At 39.3% G+C, this 21,448-nt stretch overlaps 1 protein-coding gene across 15 annotated transcripts in view; it reads left to right on the top strand.

Annotated features, from left to right (window-relative positions):
• MAGI2 (membrane associated guanylate kinase, WW and PDZ domain containing 2) overlaps positions 1–21,448 on the top strand; it is a 728,751-nt gene that overhangs the window by 680,231 nt on the left and 27,072 nt on the right. For all 15 annotated transcript variants that reach the window (XM_061366359.1, XM_061366354.1, XM_061366365.1 and 12 more), the window contains 2 exons: positions 1,791–2,031; positions 3,716–3,859. In XM_061366359.1, the coding sequence (XP_061222343.1) occupies positions 1,791–2,031; positions 3,716–3,859 (385 nt within the window). The remainder of the gene's footprint in view (positions 1–1,790; positions 2,032–3,715; positions 3,860–21,448) is intronic.

The raw sequence follows: 21,448 nt of genomic DNA, 5'->3' as shown, positions 1-21,448 counted from the left end.
TAAAAACATCATCTTTTGACACACAGCTGTGATCTTTTATTGGGAACCCACCTAAAAATTACTTTTGTTCCAGAAAAAGGATCATTATTTCTAGTTCATATAAGTGTCATTTTCACTAGATTTTGTAAATCAGATTACAGCTTGTTTTGATAACTTCATACATAGTTTCAAAATCAAGATTTTATATGATATTTAAATCTCTTAGTAATACTGACTAGTATTTTTACTTTCAGTATTGTTAAGGCTCACTATCACAGTCAGCCTATTTGTTCTCCATTTTCATTTCACAAAATCATGATACTGAGTAAAGAAAGAAAGAGGATTGTCTGTCAACTTGCAGGTCTTACTATAGATGCCATGTACAGGTTTTAAAAGAACATGTGGCAGCAAGCTATTTTCATCTTCTCAGAAAAGTCAAAAGGAAATAGTTCTGATATTTTAGTGTCTGGATAGAGATTCAGCTAATTAAAGTTAGCGTGTAGGCACATCTGCCATAATATTACTGTAACTGTACTAGTAATGAAATTTTGAAATAGATTTAAATTTTTTGATTTTTTTTCTAACATTTAGATTGCCTTTCTCCTACATAAATTAGCACAACCAAAAGCAACGCTCTCATTTTTTCAGCATGTAATTTTTTTGATCAATAAATACGTTTCAAAATCCCTGTGATGTATCGGTTTGGTCACCTGGAAACTTCCAGATCATTATTAAAATATAGTTTGAAGTGTGTATTTCCTTTATAGGCACATACATTCCTGGGGAGAGTGTGAAAACATCCACTATGTGAACATTTTTTTAAATCTAACTCTACTACTACAGGATTTCTTTGCTAAAAGGGATTCAGACTTCCCTTGTGCCCATTCAGCACATTACATGGTATGGAGGTTTGCAGTAAAAGAATATTCCTTACTTCACCCTGAAGTGTGAAATGCCATTATGCACCAACTTCCGTGTGATAAGAGAGTCATTCGTTCCTGAGTAAATTAATTAACTAGTCACTTTACTACAGTGTTAGGATTCATCTTCCTGTAACCAGTTACCAATCAAAGCAGTATTTTACTCGTTATTAATTCCTCATTAACCAATTTCTTTTTCCTTTCACCCTGCGTTACTTCTGTACATAACTACCAATATGACCTGCCATGGCTTATAGCCAGATAGCATTATAGTAATAATGTAATAATAATAATACACATATTAAGTTATGTTATAGGAAAGAGTACCTTTCGTTGAAAAGATAACAACTAGTGCAAAGAATTTATCCTTTTTTAACCTTAAGAAGCACACAACAATAATAATTTATGTCAATGAAACAGAGGGACTATACAACAATATATAATTTATGTCAATGAAACAGAGGGACTATAAGTGTCTGCACTGATGTTTCATTTACTCTACAGAAGTGTTAACTCTGGGAAAAAAAAACCCACTTTATAAGATCAGTGCATTATTTTGTAGTGAGTGTTGTGTTTCCACATGCAATTTCATCTTCCAAGTAGGCAAGATGAGGGGGTATCAGGATGCTTTTCCTGTTCCTGCCCCTTTGAGCTTAATGCTGATCGCATGAGCAGGAGAATCACACATTATGACTGATCTGAGGGAAAATTGCTTATGTCCATATTTCAAAAGCCTCGACTGTTTACCCTTGAAAGTTTTGCTTCTGTGCAAAAACTGGTTTCATGCAATTTTGCAGGGAGGCAGTTTGCTTTCATTCCTCAATATCACATGTAATGCATATTCTTCATGGCTGGCTACTTTCTGAAGCTGAATCATTTTGCCTTTTCCAGTTACAGGTCAGAAGTAAAAGCCAGACAGGATGTGAAACCTGACATCCGGCAACCTCCATTTACAGACTACAGGCAGTCCTCAACAGACTACCGACAGCCTCCACTGGACTACAGGCATCCTCCAGTCATGGATTACCAGCAGCCACCACCTCTCGACTACAGGCAGCCACCCTTGATAGATTACAGGCAGCATTCACCTGACACAAGGCAGTACCCCCTGTCAGAGTACAGGCAGCCCCAGGTACAAATTTATAGCAATCCTAAATGGAAAGGATGAGGATTTGTAGGGAAAGATCATGTATATTGGTAAAAAAAGATGATGTTAGAGAAGAAAAAGGCACCTTAATTGTTTTTACTGTTAGCTACCATTTTTCTGTAGAGGAAGTTATTTCAAAACCATTAATATTAACGAAGAACTATGTGAGCTCTGAAATAACACTATAACTGTGTGACTATAATGTTAAATAAATACTATTTCTAAGGTACTGGAGAGTTAAAATAAAAGTTCTAGAGATAAGTTGACTTTGCATTACCAGAATAATTTTTTTATTCCTATGAACATAATGCAGTCATTGAACTGTGGATGTGCTTAGGTCAGACTGCATTTTACAGCATTGTTGAAAAAGAAGCCTTTATCTAAACTGAATAAATAAATAAATGTGAATCCTGACTGATAAAATTACATTTCTGTTAGTAATAGTCTGGCTGCGGAGAAACTAGCTTGTGCAAGTAGTTTCTTTGTCATCAGGCATAATCTTACAAATTCAGAGACACAAACTTTAGATGAGGAGTTATTTTACCTTGGACAAGATTCTGCTGCTGACAAATACTTAATGCCAGCTGTGAAAGTCTGAGGATTTAGCCCAAAGTTCAGACTTTCAGTAGAAAATCCTCCCTTCTCCTCACAGAAAGAGAGAAAAAATTAGAGGGCTGAAAAATATTAAATAAGAGAATGTAAACTTACGGACAGTATATCCTGGAACCACATATATATAGCTTCTATGTCCATATTTTCAAAGCCACACACATAAACTGTATCAATTAAAATATCCAAATTCTGAAGGAATTCAGAGAACCCTCTGAAAATTCTGTGCATTTCTGTGTTTTAAGTAGCAAACCCCCATCCACATGCACATACACTGTAAGATAATCCTCAGCATCTGGAGTATGCTTAGACTGCCTGTTTCTCAGCATTTCCAGTTTAATTCTCTAACCACTGGTTTACACCACCCAAACTTGCTCTTGTTTTCTCCTATTCCCATGGCTCTTGCAGTCTTGGCTGCGAATTGATCAGAAGCATCAGACCAGGTTGCCACCCAGACCCCTCTATGGGGCTGGTAGTTTGGGTCCACCAAGGAAAAACTGGAAGGGTGGATCTCAGTCTCTGCAGAACACATAAAGGGTGAAACTCAAATCTCCTAATTCCCCCATCCTCCTCAAGACACATATTTTAACCAAAGTGGTGAGAGCTGCTGTACTTTGTGACTCCATGCAGTCCAGCCTGTTGATCATATTAATCTGCCCTGGGAATTTAGGCGGTGTGTATCCTAATGTTTAATTGTGATGATGCTTATACAGGAACTGTCTGCTACCTCACTGGCCAAATGACTAATTCTGCATAAGAGTAAATACTTATACTCAGGTGCCATGAAAGTATTGAGGCTAAATAGGGAGACCATCTGGAGAACTTCCGGTTCCAGGCAGCTGCTGGAAAGTACCCTTTCAGGGTGGTTTAGACTTTTTTAGGGCATTTAGCTGCTAAAGTCTCTTTTCAGAAATAGCCAAAGTCTGTCAGTGTAGAGGGACCTTTGTTTAGATCAGTTGGATAACTGCACTTTTGAAGAGATGTTTTTTAAAGTTTTCTTGAATGTATACCCCAACATTCACATCATTAATTGTCTTTCATTGCTTATTTGTCTCTACAGGACTTTGATTATTTCACTGTTGATTTGGAGAAAGGAGCCAAAGGTTTTGGGTTTAGTATTCGAGGAGGAAGGGAATACAAAATGGATTTGTATGTGTTGAGGTTAGCAGAAGATGGGCCAGCAATAAGAAATGGAAGGATGAGGGTAAGTGAAATGCATTGTAACAATTTTTTTCAACATTTACAGATGTGTTTGGTGGTGGGGTCAAAAAGAAAGCAATTATTTAATCTCTGACCAAGTTTTAAAGAGCCGTTGCCAAATACCTTTTATATTATAAAGTTATTCTGTAGAAGTTCAAGAAATCAGTTGAAACATATAGTAGGTCTGTGTAGTTTCTTTGCAGAATAAATATATTGCTTCTTGTTGATAATAGCTTATACTGTGTTATACTTTTTTCTCCCTATTCTTTCACTCATATCTGAGCAACTTAAAAATCTCTGACATGGAGTTTGATTTTTCTTTGATAATAATATCAGCGTAATTAACAGTTATGTCTCTAAACACAAAGGCAAAGCAATAGCTATCTGACACTATGAAACCTATGATTTGGTCTGTGTTATTTTACTAATTTAATGAAGTTGCCTTCAGAGTGTTTGCTAAGTTTGCTTATTGGTATTGTTCAATCTTGTTTGTAGGAATCAGTTTTCACTATAGGTCCTAGTCTGCATAGGTAATAGTGCATTTGGGTCCTAGTGTTACTGGACTAAATACTCAATCTGAAAGCATTCACATGAGAAATGTTGTGATTAAAAAAGTTACACGTTGTATGTAGGAACAATAACCTGAACAAAAATAGATAGGTTTAAGCTGTCCAGTGGTGCTAACAAAGAGGTGTAAACTCCTCAAGGGTTGCTGATACCTTGTAGAATAGTGAGTGTGCAAGGAGAAGGAGAGAACAAAGGTTAAAAAGACTATCAAGAGTCAACTTTGTAAAGCTGTGTATCTAATTAGTGCAGCCTTGTTGAACCAATATTTAATTATAAAGATGGGCAATGAAAATTGTGTTCTGTACAGTTTATTGTAATAACATATTTGCAAATGTCATGGTTGTTACACAGATTCTGTTTCACGATCGTAACAAGCTCATCAGCTTTGACTTCACGCTGAAAGTTACAACCACTGTCATTGTTCTGAATATACTATCAGAGACTTCCTGTGTGTAACTAAGGAGTTTTAGAATGTTTCAAATCACTCTTAACTTGTCCACTTTGTAGAATTATAGAATTCAGTTTTAGGCTTCAGTTGTACTATGGAGTGCAAATCCCTGGACTGGGAGCTTGCATAAATGAGCAATGGTATAATCAGTTCCTGTGATGAGGAAGCTGAAGCGCAAGCAGGTAGGCAACTGGTAACGCAGAAATACTCCCACAATATTTGTTGTGTGAAATATAGGGGAATCCATGCTGCAGATAGAACTTTAACTTAGAAATGTCTTCTCTGATGAGTCTTTTCATTCTTTTCTTTACTGTGGCACTATCAGACAGTTGCTCTTAATGGAAGACTGTAAGCAAGATGTACATTTGCACCCATAACATGATTAAAGATGGAAAAAAATTGTGGTTTTAATAAGCTTTGGAATAACATATTTGGAAACAAATGGCTAAGACTACAGAACAGAAGAACAATGCCTTTGGAGAGGGTTCAAATAATAACCTGTATTAGGCAGAAAACTAACCTATTAATTCAAATTCATCATTTGAATTAATAGTACCACAGAATAAAGTTAGACTATCCATGCCCTGAATAGCCTAAATATAAAAAGTATGTAACGCAAATAGGTTCTCTTCAGTTTTGTTAGGAAAAGTCCTGTATCTTATAGTGAAAAATGTTACTGAATTTTCTATACTAACTTATTTAAAAAAAAAATTTCTTGATGTGGCCACAACACTCGGCTGAGTGTTGTTCTGGCCAGATAATTGTAACTGAGTTTTTCTTTCCCTTTAAAGCATCATTCTCTGGAATCAGTTTTGCCCTCCAGCCTTATCACTGCATCCTGTGTTGTATTCTCTGGTTTAACAGCCATTTTAACCTGACAGTCATAAATGGATTTAGAACTTGCAAGGCTTTTATCTCCAGTGACCTGTAACTGATGGACAGCAGAAGCTCAAGTAACAGCTTCTTCAAAACAAAAATAGCAGAACAAACAAAAAAACAATCAACCATTGCTGAAAGGAATAGAGTATCACAGTATCACAGTATGTTAGAGATTGGAAGGGACCTCAAATGATCATCTAGTCCAATCCCCCTGCCGGAGCAGGAACACCTAGATAAGGTTACACAGGAACGTGTCCAGGCGGGTTTTGAATGTCTCCAGAGAAGGAGACTCCACAACCTCCCTGGGCAGCCTGTTCCAGTGTTCTGTCACCCTTACTGAGAAGAAGTTTCTTCTCAAGTTTAAGTGGAACCTCTTGTGTTCCAGTTTGTACCCATTGCCCCTTGTCCTATCATTGTTTGCCACTGAGAAGAGCCTGGCTCCATCCTCGTGACACTCCCCCTTTATATATTTATATACACTAATAAGGTCACCCCTCAATCTCCTCCAAACTATAGAGACCCAGCTCCCTCAGTCTTTCCTCATAAGGGAGATGCTCCACTCCCTTAATCATCTTAGTTGCCCTGCGCTGGACTCTCTCCAGCAGGTCCCTGTCCTTCTTAAACTGAGGGGCCCAGAACTGGACACAATATTCCAGATGAGGTCTCACCAGGGCAGAGTAGAGGGGAAGGAGGACCTCTCTCGACCTACTAACCACCCCCCTTCTAATACACCCCAGGATGCCATTGGCCTTCTTGGCCACAAGGGCACAGTGTCGGCTCATGGTCACCCTGTCGTCCACTAGGACCCCCAGGTCCCTCTCCCCTACACTGCTCTCTAACAGGTCGTTCCCCAACCTATACTGGAACCTGGGGTTGTTCCTGCCCAGATGCAGGACTCTACACTTTCCCTTGTTATATTTCATCAAGTTATTCCCCGCCCAACTCTCCAGCCTGTCCAGGTCTCTCTGGATGGCAGCACAGCCTTCTGGCGTGTCGGCCACCCCTCCCAGCTTAGTGTCATCAGCAAACTTGCTGATAGTACACTCAATTCCCTCATCTAAATCGTTGATGAATATATTAAATAATACTGGTCCCAGTACCGACCCTTGAGGCACTCCACTAGATACAGGCCTCCAACTAGACTCCGCCCCATAGACTACAACTCTCTGGCTTCTCTCCTTCAGCCAGTTCACAGTCCACCTCACTACCCAATCATCCAGACCACACTTCCTCAATTTAGCTGCGAGGATGCTGTGGGAGACCGTGTCAAACGCTTTGCTGAAGTCAAGGTAGACCACATCCACCGCTCTGCCGTCATCCATCCACCGTGTTATTTCCTCATAAAAGGCTACGAGATTGGTCAAGCATGACTTCCCCTTGGTGAAGCCATGTTGACTGCCCCTCATAACCCTCTTATCCTTGATATGCCTTAAGATGGCACCAAGGATAAGGTGTTCCATCACTTTCCCAGGAATGGAGGTGAGGCTGACCGGTCTATAGTTACCCGGGTCCTCCTTCTTGCCCTTTTTGAAGACAGGAGTGACATTTGCTTTCCTCCAGTCCTCAGGCACCTCTCCCGTTTCCCAAGACTTGGTAAAGATGATGGAGAGCGGTCTAGCAATGACCTCCGCCAGTTCCCTCAGCACCCGCGGGTGCATCCCATCTGGACCCATGGATTTATGGATGTCCAGATTGCTCAACTGGTCTCTAACCCATTCCTCATCAACTAAGGCAAACCGCTCCGTTGACCTGTCTTCATCTGAGGTCTCAGAGGTACAGGGCTCTTCAGGACTGCCTCCAGCAGAGTAGACAGAGACAAAGAAGGCATTCAGTAACTCTGCCATCTCTGTATCTTCTGTCACCAGGGCACCCGTCCCGTTCACCAGCGGGCCTACTTTGCCTCTGGTGTTAGTTTTATCTGCCATGTATTTGAAAAAGCTCTTTCTGCTGTCCTTGACCCTTCTCGCTAGCTTTAATTCCAAGGAGGCCTTAGTCATCCTAGCTGCTTTCCTACATCCTCTAGCAGCAGCCTTATATTCCTCCCAAGTGGACAGCCCTTCCTTCCATGACCTGTAAACTCTCCTCTTCCACTTGAGCATACCCAGCAATTCCCTATTTAGCCACGTATATAGGAAGATGAGCAAAGGAAGCAGAGTTCTGTACCCGTATCTCCTTTCCTAAGTTTATGTCTGCTGTTAATAATGCAGGTTTATTCCCATTTCTTGGCTGGGACCAGCAGCCTGCTTGCTGCAGTTCTGTACCTCTCTGTTTCACAGATCCATCTCTATACTAAAATATGCAAAAATCTGTTCAGTGCTTCTTGCTTTGCATACTGTTTTGTCTTTAAAGATCAGATTCACTGATCCTAGCCTTTCTGTGCTGGGGAGAGATAACCATGCTTATGTGATAGGGTCTAATCAGGAGCGTTTTGCAGCTAATACTTATTTTCATGATCTGCTTACTTCCATTATTGTTTTGATTCCCTTTTCCTTCTCCTTGAACAGCCTTCTTTGATTTACCTGAAGCCTTAAAGAAAAACATGAAGCATATAACACAAGGTATAGATCATGCTTATAAAAGAAATAATACACATAACTCCACCATTATTTCTACTCACCCTGAAAAATTAAACCAGCTAAGCTGTTGAAAAAAATAAATCACATAATGAAACATGTTGCCTGTAAATCATTTAGATGTAATAAGTAAACATATTCCACAAATAGCAATTTGTTGTCAGCGTAGTTATAACCAGCAAAAGCCCTGATAAAGGCACATTCATATTGATATAAATTTCCCTGCTTTACAGAAATAAATAAAGAATATAAAGTGCTTTGGAATAATAGAGCTACATCTATACTAGTGGGTTTATAAATTTGGATAATTGAAGCAATGCAGTATCTAACTGAAGAAAGATCTAGATAGGCTAGTCCAAGTCTGCATGTTGTACCCCCTTAGTGTGAAATCATAGGGCTGGGATGAGCCAGGAATATATTCCACTTGGACATATGTTAAAAAACCTAAAATACTATCAGCACATATTCAAAAGATTCTGAGGTCTAAATACATGTAAAAGTGTATGCATTACAGATGCAGAGTATAAATTTAAAGAAGTAAAAGCTAAGATTATAGGAAATCGGATGGAAATAAAGAACCAGTATAAAACTACCTCTTGTAAAAGAAAATAGAGTAGATGCATTGCTGAGGAAGGTAAGTATGAAAGGAATACAACATACCTTAAGAATAGGAGCAAAGATAAACTGAGCAAAAAAGACAATGATGAAACAACATGAAGTGACATCAGAATTGGGGCATCCCTATGACACTTTAAGTTTGATCCTCAGGTTTCTGTGAGCTCCAGTGAAGCTTGGGAGCAGATGACAGAACAGATTCAAAGAGCAAGCACTGCAAGTGATGGTCTTCCTCTGGTCCTGCCTGAACTGCCTAGATTTTAAAAACTTCATAGAAGGACGGAAAAGGTTTAGTGAATTTTGTTGTTATATCATCATTTCCGACAAGAAGTCCTGGTCTTCCTTCTCACTGGGAATGGACGCCAGGCACTTTGTGGTTTTATTGGACACAAATCCACTGAGAAGGACTCCATTTTAGGATTACAAGGTCTAAAATAGCCTTTAATTGCCCTTCATGACTGATGGAGCTTTCTACTTCGATTTCTGTGGAATTGTTTTGAGAGCCAGAAAGGTGGAACTAGTGAGTTGGTGTCATACAGACTTCATCAGTCTCACCAGCATATTGCTTTTCTGCTCAAGGATATCTTTCTGCCATCCTGTAGAGACAATGCATTAAAAGTTTTAAAGCTTTCACTGTTCTTAGTTGTGGCATTTTCACATGCACTGAGACTTCTATTTGGACTCATAGACTCTGCTTCTTAAGAAAGCCCAAGCAAACATCCTAGTTTAACTTGGATTCATCTGTCACTAGACATGGGAGAGAAATGTCCATCAAAGGACCTGAAAATTACAGGAAAAAGTGCTTCTTCACATGAATCCTCTGCCTGCATGGCTGGCAAACTATTCTCAACCAGTGTTGGAGAGCCACAGTCATAATTGTGTAACTTCGTATAAAACCATATGCAAGGTCAAATACCACAATTAACTTCAGCAGAATTTTACTGCAATTCATGGATATTCCATATGGAGATTGCTTGCTAAAGACCTCCATAGGGGGAACCTCATTACTACACTGGAAGTAAATACAAATTCCTCTTAATTCTGGCAGTAGAGCACAGAACAAGCTACAGTGGTGAACTCTGAAAAGCCTACCACAGCAAAGGCTTACAACCGCTGAAACATGTGACTCAAAAAGATAATTTGCACAAACAGCAAGATAGCTTACAAATTAGGAGTAACGAAGGAAAGTTTCATTAGATCTAAGGAAAATACCTCAAAAGAAAATATGGCTATTAAAAACTTTAAATGGCAGATAGACTTACAGAGCTCCAAGTTCTAAAAATGAATCTCCACCCTCCTTTCTTCTTCACAATGAAGGAGCACCAGAAATACAAGACTCTGTCCACACCACTGCAAAAACAGGCTGAATAGGACCACATCTCTGCTCTGTAAGACAAGAATGTATTAAAAGAATCATGAGAAAAGTTTGGAGAATTATTCCTTACCTTTGATATTTTCTCCCAAATGATGGAGGTTTGAGCACATCAGGACTCCTTTTCTCAACTGTTCCTAACATCAGGGAAAAAACCACAAAACTAGTTGGTGATGGCAGTATTGAAAATTAAAGCTGCAAGCCCTAGTTTCAGAGTAGGGTGAGAATATGGCACACACACTGTCAGTGACAGTAATACTGAGTTGAATCAGTCACCAGAGATGAGGGACATAACACAGCCAATGCAGAGTACAGTCCCCATAGCCTTTGAAGATTCAAGCACTTCTGGCAGCAATTTTACAGGTCTATTTAGATAAGGCTTACGGTAACTCATATTTTATTCTTGTCTCACTTTGAGGACAATGATCAGCACAGCTCTGCTGCAGATCTCTATCCCTTCCTTTCTTAGAGACAGGGAACTACTGGCTACTCTCAGGAGAATTCTTGAGGATGGTCATAGTGTTGGCTAGACATATGAGATATGATCAACAGATCTCTTATAGCCTTGAATGATATCTCCTGCAGCCAGCATGTTTATTGAAACCAGCATCAAACAAAGAGCCTGTGGCTGACGGCTGCAGAGATACAGAGCATCTTGCACAAATGGGTTTAGTGAATGCAAAATTCATGAAGAATGAGGGAGGAATGTGCTTTTTTATACACAGTGTGCATCTGTGTCATTTTATCACTTTGTGAGTTACATATTTTTTCACATCTTCCGCAAAAGTTATACTTCTCATCTCTGACATTTCTAGTGTCATTGTCTTGTCAACTCATTTTTCTCAGTTCACATATACCAGTTAGCCCTATCTCTAGCTTCTTCATATCTCCTCATAGTACATTATTTTTCTCATTCTTTGGTAGACGTTTCTTCTGCATTTGCAGAACAGACATCTGCAATACAGGCACCACAGAATTTTATATCTTTCAAACTTTGTAGCCTTCCTCCGACTCTTGTCACTTTTCCTACAGTCTGTTCCCCTCTCTTTGTTTCAGTTGTACAGCACCAAAGGTCAAAGTCATGCACAAGGGACAGAAAGCTTCTACGATGTGAATTCTGAGCTTCTGTGTTGTTGCATAGAAATCTGTGTGACTTTGCTTGGTCTGTTCTAGCTTGCTGAGTGAGCAACACAGTGAGACTCATGACAGTAATCAACTGGGGCTGTGGACAGGTTCACAGCATTCAGCAGTTTGTGTATTTTGTCATTTCCCATGATAACAGAGCTCACACTAACCTTATTTGTGGTTATTCAGGAAAACTCAGCCACATACACCAAGTTATTCCTAGTAAAACAGAGCAATTCAGTATTCAAAAGCCAAGGGTCAAAAAAGGCAGGCAGACCATAGGGCATGTGACTCTTATTTGCACAGAAACTAAAGCTTGAAATCATGGAAGGTATAAGCATTACATTTGAAACTACTGTCAAAACCCATGAAAGAGATTCAACAATATTCAAACCTGACGTTTACCTCTTTATAAGTGTCCTTAATACAGGGTCAGGTAACTTCTGGGTTTTTTCCTTCTGACAGCACAACTTGTGCATTTGTGTTTGCAATAAGGGAGACAGAATGCATGTGAAACTCATAACCTGATACTAAAGCCTTTCCTTGAGCCAGGGGAGACAAGAGTCCAGGCTTCTAAACAGTAGAGCTATTGCTAACTATGTCTCCCAGAGGAAATTAATTAGAATCAAGACTAATTCTTCAGGCTTCTCAAAGGAATAGGCAATATGTAGGCAGCTACCTGGGCACTGTAAATGTTGTATAACACTGAAGTTTAACAAGGGACTATAAACCTATCACCCTGGAGCAGGACACTCCCGAACATCTCAAGTCAGGCACCCCAAAATCACTTGAGCTATTCGCAGGTGGTGGGTTCAGTGGATAGATAGGCACAGCTGGAAAGTTGGCAGCTTAGAGCAGCTTTAGTTAATTATGCCCTGACAGTATTTGGAAAAGCTTTTATACCATATAGTGCAGAAGTCTTTTTCCTTTGTGTTCATCATGATTTTTTCCCATCTCAGCTTTCCTGATTGCTTGTTGTTGCGCACATTTAGCTTGCTGTCTATCTAGTCATTTTATCACTGTATCTGTTTTTAGCAGACCTTGATTTCTAGGTTTTTAAAAGATCAAAGTCATCTGTTTCCACCAATTAAGGAATCATTCCTTGTATGAAGCATGAACATAATACAACTTACACACGGGCTTCTTTTAAGTCCATATCATTATGTGTAAAGTATCATCACTCTTTTTAAAATGTATTTTTAGTAACTGTTGTTTTGCATTTCTGAAAGACAAAATCCAAGCAGAAATGGCTGGGCTGCCACATATATTGTTGTACGTGTTTCCCATTCCATGGCCAAATTTTGTACAAGAAATCACACGCAGTTGCTGTAGCTTCACACATGGATATCTACTCCTATTCTTTGTGATTCCACTCTCCACACATTACTGCTATATTTCACCAGTCCCTCCAGAGCAGAGTCTTTGCAGATTTATTTCAGCTTTTTGTAGTCCTATTGCCAAAGGAAAGGCATAAATATAAAAAAAACACTGACCATCAACAGGACTGATTGTTTCCTGTCAGAGGCAGTAAATGGAAGTCTTTAAGAGCCATGCAGACCCCACGATTTGCAGTAGGTCCTCACTGGTATAGAGCCTCTCCTAGATTTCTTGTTAATGAAGAATGGAGCATCTGTTTAGAATGCTCCATCATTGATTAGCCCCAGATTGAAGGGTTATTTCCTACAGTTTGCAGTGGGATACACCTGAGGTTGCAGTCAGTAACTACAGCAAGCAAGAAGCAACTCGGCTCAGCTTGACATTGATAAGAGCAAAAAGTAGTAAAACTAGGAGGCAAGGGGCTGTCATAGAGATAACAGATGACAGATACAGACATTTCTTTATCCAACCAAGAAAGCTGGAGCAAGGAAATGGGAAGAAGGCAAGAATGGCATGATCAGTCATGACCTTCTTACAAACATTTAGGGCAATCGCTGTATCCAAAAATGAACCAAAGATTGACCAGCATAATCTTTAATTTTTGCTATGGCAAACTTTGACTCTTATTTGGATCAGAAAGCAAGCTGAAGACTGAGTTATGCTGCTGAGGCACTCATGCAAATCTCTAGGTCTTAAAAGCCAGTGAAGTTCCATGTTCAGAATATTGGAGAAAAGTAGATGTTGCTGTTGAAAAGCTGCTTGCAAGTTTACTCCAATCCCAGCAAATACAAAGATGGAAGGATCAGTGGTCCTAAGAGGTCTTCTTCAGGTGGTGTACTGGGAGCAGTAGAGACGCAGGTGCTGAATGCTTGACAGGGAAGGCTGTCATAAACCCCACTGAAAAGTCAGTAACATTTAGATATAAAATATTGACATTATGCTCACATATAAGGGACAGAAGTATACTCCAGGAGCATGCAGTGCTCCACCAGCCTCTGTTTGGCTAGTCTCATGCACACATCTGAAAGACAAATGCCTACAAAGTGATTCAATTCAGGTAAGTAGCCAATCTTCTCTACATAAGTATCACTTACTCTTAAAACCTATGGCATACCTGGGTTACTTTATGCAATAATATAAATCTTACCTTCATAGGAAGTGTTCAGTGAATGTCAACACTGCCATTACAATGGTGCACAAAGACAAAGATATTCTTAGTCCCATCCATTTAGTATGTGATTTGTGACCCATCTGAACAGTATAGGAAGATGTTGGCTACGCTTTCCCTCCAAATTGCATGTCCCTTTGGGATAATGTCATTCACACACCAATTCCCTACTACATGCATCACTGTCAAGCCTCACTCGTAGTGATACTAGGTGTAATTGATGTGAACTCTGGGAATCCAACTGGAATGCTAGAGCACATGAACTGTATGCCAGCCTGTGGCAAGAGGAGCTCAGTACTGGACTAGTGTAATTGGCAGAACTCAAGGAAGAGTATATTGGCTTAGATGTATATCAGATGTGAAGCTGATCAACATTCTTATGTCTGCACAACAAAGAAATGCAAACTGAGGTCCTCAGGGATCCTGAATGTATTTTGACAGTATAAAAGCTTAATAAATCAAGAGTGAATTTACTGTAGGGGAACTATTTATTCATCATTTCCAAAAAAAAAAACCTGTGTGTGATTTTAAGAATTTGTTTGCAGAAAAGGAGAAAAAACATTCCCCTCACACATGTAGTTAACATCATTCTTGCAAAGATGTACTCAATTTAACACTGTCAAAGCATCCCTGTGTCTCTACGCTTAATAGCAAAATCCTTCAAGCCAGCTGTGAAGAAGAATGAGTTAATCTTGCAAAAAATGGTTAAGTGTGAAATAATAAGACTAAAATACTTAGTGGGCAGGCAGGCACTGTATTTAAATCTGTATTTTATAGAACATTTATAAAGCTTTTCAAGTCTAAAAAATTAATTAACCCTAACTTAAAAAAAAATAGGGTTTATGAGTTTTAGGAAAAAAAAATGAACACACCAAATGACACTGTTCTGATAACTGACACCAGCAACAGGAATGACAGAGGCAGCCTCTCTTCTATGTGTTTGGTAAAAGCGGAACCAATAGGACAAGTAGAAACTTGGGGAGATCACCTATGCAGGTAAAAGGATACTGATCTTAGACCCATTCTTACGGCCGACCCAGCCTGCTATCCTCACTCCAGAAAGGACAAGTAGAGGATGCTTAGGAAAGGAATGTAGGACAAGTATGAAATGGGTATAACAACATTCAAGCCACTGGCAGTCAGCAGTTTACAGATTTCTTTTTAATGCCAGTATGTTCAAAGTTAGTATCTAGAATTACTTTTAACCATGTATTTGAATTTGCTCATGCTTTTGATGTTCCTGATATACTAAAGTTAAATGCTTGTGTTGTTTGAAAAAAAATGTTCCTTTTTTTGTTTGCAGCTACAACATAATAATCTTATGATTGCTTCCTCATTCTCCATATGATTCCTTATTCTACTGACTTATATCATACCCATCTTATTCCTACTGAAGTTTGCCGGTCTATTTCATCTTGCCTCATAAGGGAGTTGTTCTTCACCCCAACCAGCATCACCGGTCTCCTCCGAACTGTTTTTAATCTATCGCATTCATTTGAAGGTGGAAGCACCAGAACAATTTGCAGTCTTCAAGATATTTGTGCTCCTAAATGACATAATGATGGCTTCTCCTTTATTCTCTATTCTTTCCCTAACAGTTAATATTCTGTTTGCTTTTCTGACTGTACTGACATTTTCAGCGAGCAAACCACAAGGACTATGAGATCTGTCTCTTCAGGGGTGATGGTTAATTTAGTGTGATTGTGTACGCAATTTTCCACATGTACTGTACTTAGCATTTAGCAGAGCTGAATTTCACCTGCTGCTTTAACACGCAGTATTGTGCTATTTTGTTACAGCTTTTAACTTTCAGTTTAGTTTGGCACTCCTGCATGGCATTGTGTTGCCTGCAAATCTTAGCACCCCAGTCTTCAACCTCTTCATCATGACATATACAAATATGCTGAACAGAATAATCGCTATAGCAAGGTCTTCTGATTGTGAAAATTGACCACTTATTTAAAGCATTTTGTTTTCCTAGAATTTAATCTCTTCCTTAGAAGAGCCTATTCATTCTCATCCCACAGCGGAGCCTTTCCTGACAGCTTTGCTGTTAAAAGCTTTCTGAAAGTGTCAGTATACTAACCAGAACACATTTATCTATATAGTCACTGAGAGTTCCAGTGACCTGTAATACATCTGTGAGGAATGGCTTCGCTCTGCAATAGCCCCACTGACCCCTGCCCACTATATCATCATTATCCATGTGCCAACTAACCCTCACCATCCTTACTGCTTCCTTCCGCCTGCTCAATTGAACATGAGATTCGCTTGGTTACTTTCCAGGACCATTCTTAAAGAATGGTGTCACACTCACCACTTCCCATTCATCTGGTATTCAGCAATTTACTGATTTAGGCAGTAGATTACACCCTGCAGCTCTAGTTCAGCAGCTTCATATCCAAATTCCTTTAGAGTAGAGGATGAAATCCATCTATTTCTGGTGGTTTCTTACTATTCATTTCATCAGTTTGTTATAAAATCTTTGCCGCTGACCTAGCCATTGCAATCCGTTCTTCAGACTAATCCCTGTGATGAGCAGAATCTCTGCAGGAGTTGCCTTGCCCTCCTGTTTAACAAGTATTGAAGCAAAGAATTAATCTATTTTCTGTAGTCTTTTCTAGCTTGTGCCCAAACTATCTTTTGGGATCTTGGTTCTCTGACAAGCTCTGCACCTCTGGTATGTTTGAAAGTATATTCTTAAGATTTACATTTTAGCATCTTTCCTCCTCAAATCTTCTCATGGTTTTATGTTTAAAAACATGAAAGTCAGACTTTATGTTCTTTCAGTTTAGTTGTTTGGATGCAGCTTTGAATGAAGCAGTCTTCATACCCAGCCTTTTATGTAGAATCTGTAAAATCAGCTTGTCAGATCTTGAACTTGCCTTGCTTTTGCTGAGTGGGAACTGCCTGAGACCATCAAGAAGACAGCAGAAAATTTTCTTCTTCCTTCTTAACAGCCTTTACTGCTTTCCATCGATGATTGCAGTAGTGTAGCACATGCTATTAATATATTGCATTATGCTACAGAGTCATCTTAGCTCTACATATATACAAAAAAAGGCGTAACTCAAATAATGAATTTTCTTTTTGACACTTTTCATTCACATGTACATGGATTATTTCGCAGCAATGCTGCAGAATGCATCAAGTCTACTGTAGTATCAGAAGTCCACTTTTTGTTAGCCACCCACCATTACAAACTCTGTTTCTTTCCTGCAGTCCCCATTCTCTGCAGACACTCAGTCATGCACTTCTTCCACTTTCTAAGCTCTTTCTGTAATTGCACCTCTAATGTTCCTGCCTCTCACCACAAAAGGCAAAAAAGTGAAAAGAAAAACCAGCTAGAGCACCTGCTAAGGTGTGAGAGCCACTTCTTGCTCTGCACCAGCTCAGCTCATGTCCTATGGCCCTTCTCTTCCCTGCAACATGACCTCCCCTTTTGAGCAGGATGCAAGAGGGAATCTCTATGGGAGCAAAGGGCCCAGTTACTTCCAAGGGTAAGAAGCCACAGCTGCTTGAACAGCTGGTTGGCCACAGAAAAACAGTTTGTGACTAAGCCTTCATGGGTGGTTGCTTCAAAAGTGGCATGGGACATGTTAGTGTAATTCCTCCAAAAAGAAATGACATGTCTCTTTACTGAGACACCCAAGCTCCAGTATAAAATTCACCAGAGGGAGTCTAAAACTAGAAATACCCCATGGCTTTCATCAGACTACTTATTACAGCTGGGATTTCCAGGCAGTACAGATTCTGTGCTGTGAGGAAATTTGCAGAGCAGATATCCAGCCTGTTCCTAAATCCAGGCAACAATATTAGGGCTTAACAGCACTTGGAAATTCACCAACGTACATGTTCTGGAGTTGCTATTCAGTCTCCAAGTACAGACAATCTCTCAGCCTTTTGGACTCATTAAAATTACAACAGCTACAAATAATATGCAAAAAATGTTTCTGTTATAAAAATAGAATGCCCATATAAAAGGAATTAAGTGTAATTAGTCTCTTTCCTGAGGTGTAATTATAAAATGCATTAATAAAATGACAGATAGCAGTGCCCTCTGCAGAAATCATTTGAGGCTGCTTTTATCATTAGATTTCCCTATCTAACATAGAATAAAAATCTGCATGAACAATTAATTTCAGTTTGTGCAACCAGGAACTATACACCTGCTTAGAGACTGTTCCTTACACACTGAGGGAAGCAAACGTACCCAAGGCTATCATCAGTAGTTGAAAAGTACATTTGAGCAAGGAAAAAGCTCTTTGCTACGTTAAAACTGTATGTATTTCCTTCTGATTTAGCCTGTTTCTGAAATTCTGTTTGTATGTATGGTTGGCTTTTTTTAACCAGACAGGTAATAATTACTATAATATATGGCCAGAACAAAGACTCCGCAGATAAACTCAAAGTACTAGAGGCACTTTATTCTAATGGTTTGGAGAAGCTTTACAATTTTCTTTCTAATTAACCTATCAATAGTGATGTCACTTAAACATTCCAGAGGAATATTATCTTCTCATTATTGCCAGAAAGCATGCTGCCCAATTTTATAGCTCAGTTGTTCTTACACATGGATGGAGCGTCTGGATTAAATTGAACTGAAACACATTTTTTTAAGAGACATTTCCCATGCACACAAACTGCTTTCATAATTAAATTTAATTAATTAATATTCAAATTTTAAAACATTGGGGGGGGGATTCCATGTTTACTTTGGGTTTATATATTGTAAGAATATGATAGAGGAGCATTCTCTTTATCAAATGCCATCAGGTCAGGAGGAGAACCACTGAGTTTGTGAAGGCATTTAATCCTAACAGCATGGAAATTCAGCCAGGGCCGTGTACTGTAGGAAGAAAGAAACACAATGCAGATTCAATGTGTGTAAAATTGCCAGATTCATAGCTGCAAAGAGCGTGTGTCTGCAGAACAAACACAGCTTAGGCAGCAGCCATGCAAGCTTCCCAGGCTGGCTTGCCAGCACGCTTCAACCTTAAACTGGTGAGAATGTCTGAAGGGTGCAGAGCTCCATCACCCTGGGTTTGTAGTCTTTGCTGCAGACTGCCAGGAAGGTTACAAATCAGAGCTGATGCCAATTGCGGGGGTGTCCTGTGCAGTGCCTGCCTGTTGGGAGTGGGAAGGGGTCCATCCATTCGTTTCGCATGACTTGCTACCAAGCAGCTGCCAGCCTTGCAAAGGGACACATTCATTGCAGCTCCACGCACAAATCCCATGTAACGACACCTTCAAATTAAAGTTTATGCCAAAGAGCTGAAGGCAGTCTGTGGCTTCATGAGATTAAAATACGGGGTTTCAAGGGCTGCACTCTTAAACGTTTCCCCTAGTATTTGTGAATTTAAAAGCTTGGTGATTAGGATGCATGAGTACTCTCTGGCTGTCATGAACAACTGCACCTGAATGGCATGGGAGCTGAAGGTAGTGTTTTAGGGATGGCTAACTCTCTAGAGCTGAGGAACTGTTTTTTCTGTTAATTTCTTGACAAAAGTGAAATCCATGAAGTGTGACATGAGAGAGGGCCTAAATGCCATACAAAACAATAATGTTGCTATGTTGAGCTTTATCTTTTAAAATATTTTGGTGTTTCATCTGCAAAGCCTTATATCTCCACAGAAGGCAGCTGCTGAAATGCCTCTTAAAAAACAATGCTCTGATATTCCAGTGTGTCACTTTGCATGAAAGGAGCTAATGCCACAGGGTCACACTAATAAAAGATCTAGACATTCAAAGCTTGATGCTGCAACACCTGCTAGGTGGCTGATGTCCCACTAGATGCAGAGGGATGATTAAAGGTGTCAGAATTACTGTCAAGCAGTCTGCAAGGAAAGTATAAAAGGTAGCAAGAAAAAGTAACATTAATATATTAAAAGGAAAATGAAGGACAGCAAAAGGTCTATTGTTTGCTGAGAATGTGAAGAGAGCTGAAATATTCAGTGCTTTCTTTGCTTTCTTCACTGAGATGTTCAGAAGGACCATAAACTTACATCAACTTCAAATAGAAATTAATATAAATCAGAATAAGGAGAGAACTGCTTAAAAAAGAGTGCTGGATGTGCTGATGTTCATGTATGCTCAATGACTAAGAGAAGGTAATTTCTAGACTATTAGTAATTATGTCCAAGAATTCATGGAGGAAAAAAGGTTAGTAGCAGACTGAAGAAAGGAAAACATATTCCCTATTTTAAAAACCGAATAATAAAGAAAACTTCCTTTAACTTCCATTCTCAAATAATCTGTGACAAGTTATCAAAAGAGTTGAGAAAGTCCAGCAACACATAAATTGTGGAAAGCAAATCCTGCCAGAGCAACCTAATTTAATTTCTTATTTCTGATTTTCATGTTTATTTCTTTGTGGTAAAAGGGGAAGGAGAATGTACAGGAAAGAATGGGGAGGTAGATTCTAGGTGGAATCACTGTAACTGAAAATAATCCCTCTCAAAGGGAATGGTTTGCTCCTGATTAGTAATTACAAATGTGAAATTACAAATGTGCTTCTGAGGGGCCTAGGATGAGACCAGCTCAATTTGATAATTTCATTAACAATTGGAGACCTACTGATAGATAATAAAAATTTGCTGATGCCAAGACATCACTGTTTAGTTGGTTTAAAAGGACTTACTTAGGTTTCAAAATGAACTAAAGCAGTCAAAATCACTCACTTTAAGGCAGAGAATTCAGATGCACAATGTGAAATGGGGGATAACCGACTAACCAATACAACTGGGGATAATCCCAGAATCGAAGCTAACGGTGAGTTGCAAATCTGATGTGTTACAAAAAGGCAAAGGTTTCATTCTGGGAACATTATTAATAAGTGTTTCTTCCACATGGAAAGAATGTTGTATTTCTGATCTGTTCAGCCTACTGCCCACCTTAGCAATACCTCCAGTTTGGAGACTGTGGATAGGCTTGAAAGGATCCAGAGAGAAGTACAGAGAAATGTCAGTGGTATAAAACTGCAGGAATCTACTTTTAATCCTGCAAAACTGGGTAATAAGGATCCCGTATAATAGGCACTGTATTCTTTTCAGACCTGTTTCTATGCTAACCATTACTTGTAGCCTCACCTTGGTTCATCTTCCAGATGTGGTTATACCTACACTCTTCTTAAACAATCACTGTATTTTAAAAAAGCCAGAAATAGCCCCACAATAACTGAAAATCTATTCCACAATAGAAAAGGCAAGAGCACAAACAAATGTGAATGCCTGGACAGAGAGAAAGCATGAAGCATGGTATCCTCTCATATAAAAGAAGGTACATCAGTAAAGGGAGGGAAGGGGAGGTTATGAACGTTTAAATGCAGAAAAAAATAAGAATAGGAATTTGTCCTTTACTAGACACATGGGCAACCACTCCTCAGTCAAGGTTTTCGCTTTGTATGAATTCCCCAGATGGGAGTGTAAAGACTAATTAAAGGTTTTCTCAGGCTAACATTTCCTTTCCTT

This window comes from Neopsephotus bourkii, unplaced genomic scaffold, assembly GCF_033783945.1.
Source record: "Neopsephotus bourkii isolate Nb327-2 ecotype Australia unplaced genomic scaffold, CSIRO-AGI_Nbou_v1 NB_1328, whole genome shotgun sequence".
Taxonomy (NCBI): Eukaryota; Metazoa; Chordata; class Aves; order Psittaciformes; family Psittacidae; genus Neopsephotus; species Neopsephotus bourkii.
This window is presented reverse-complemented; position numbering and strand designations above follow the sequence as displayed.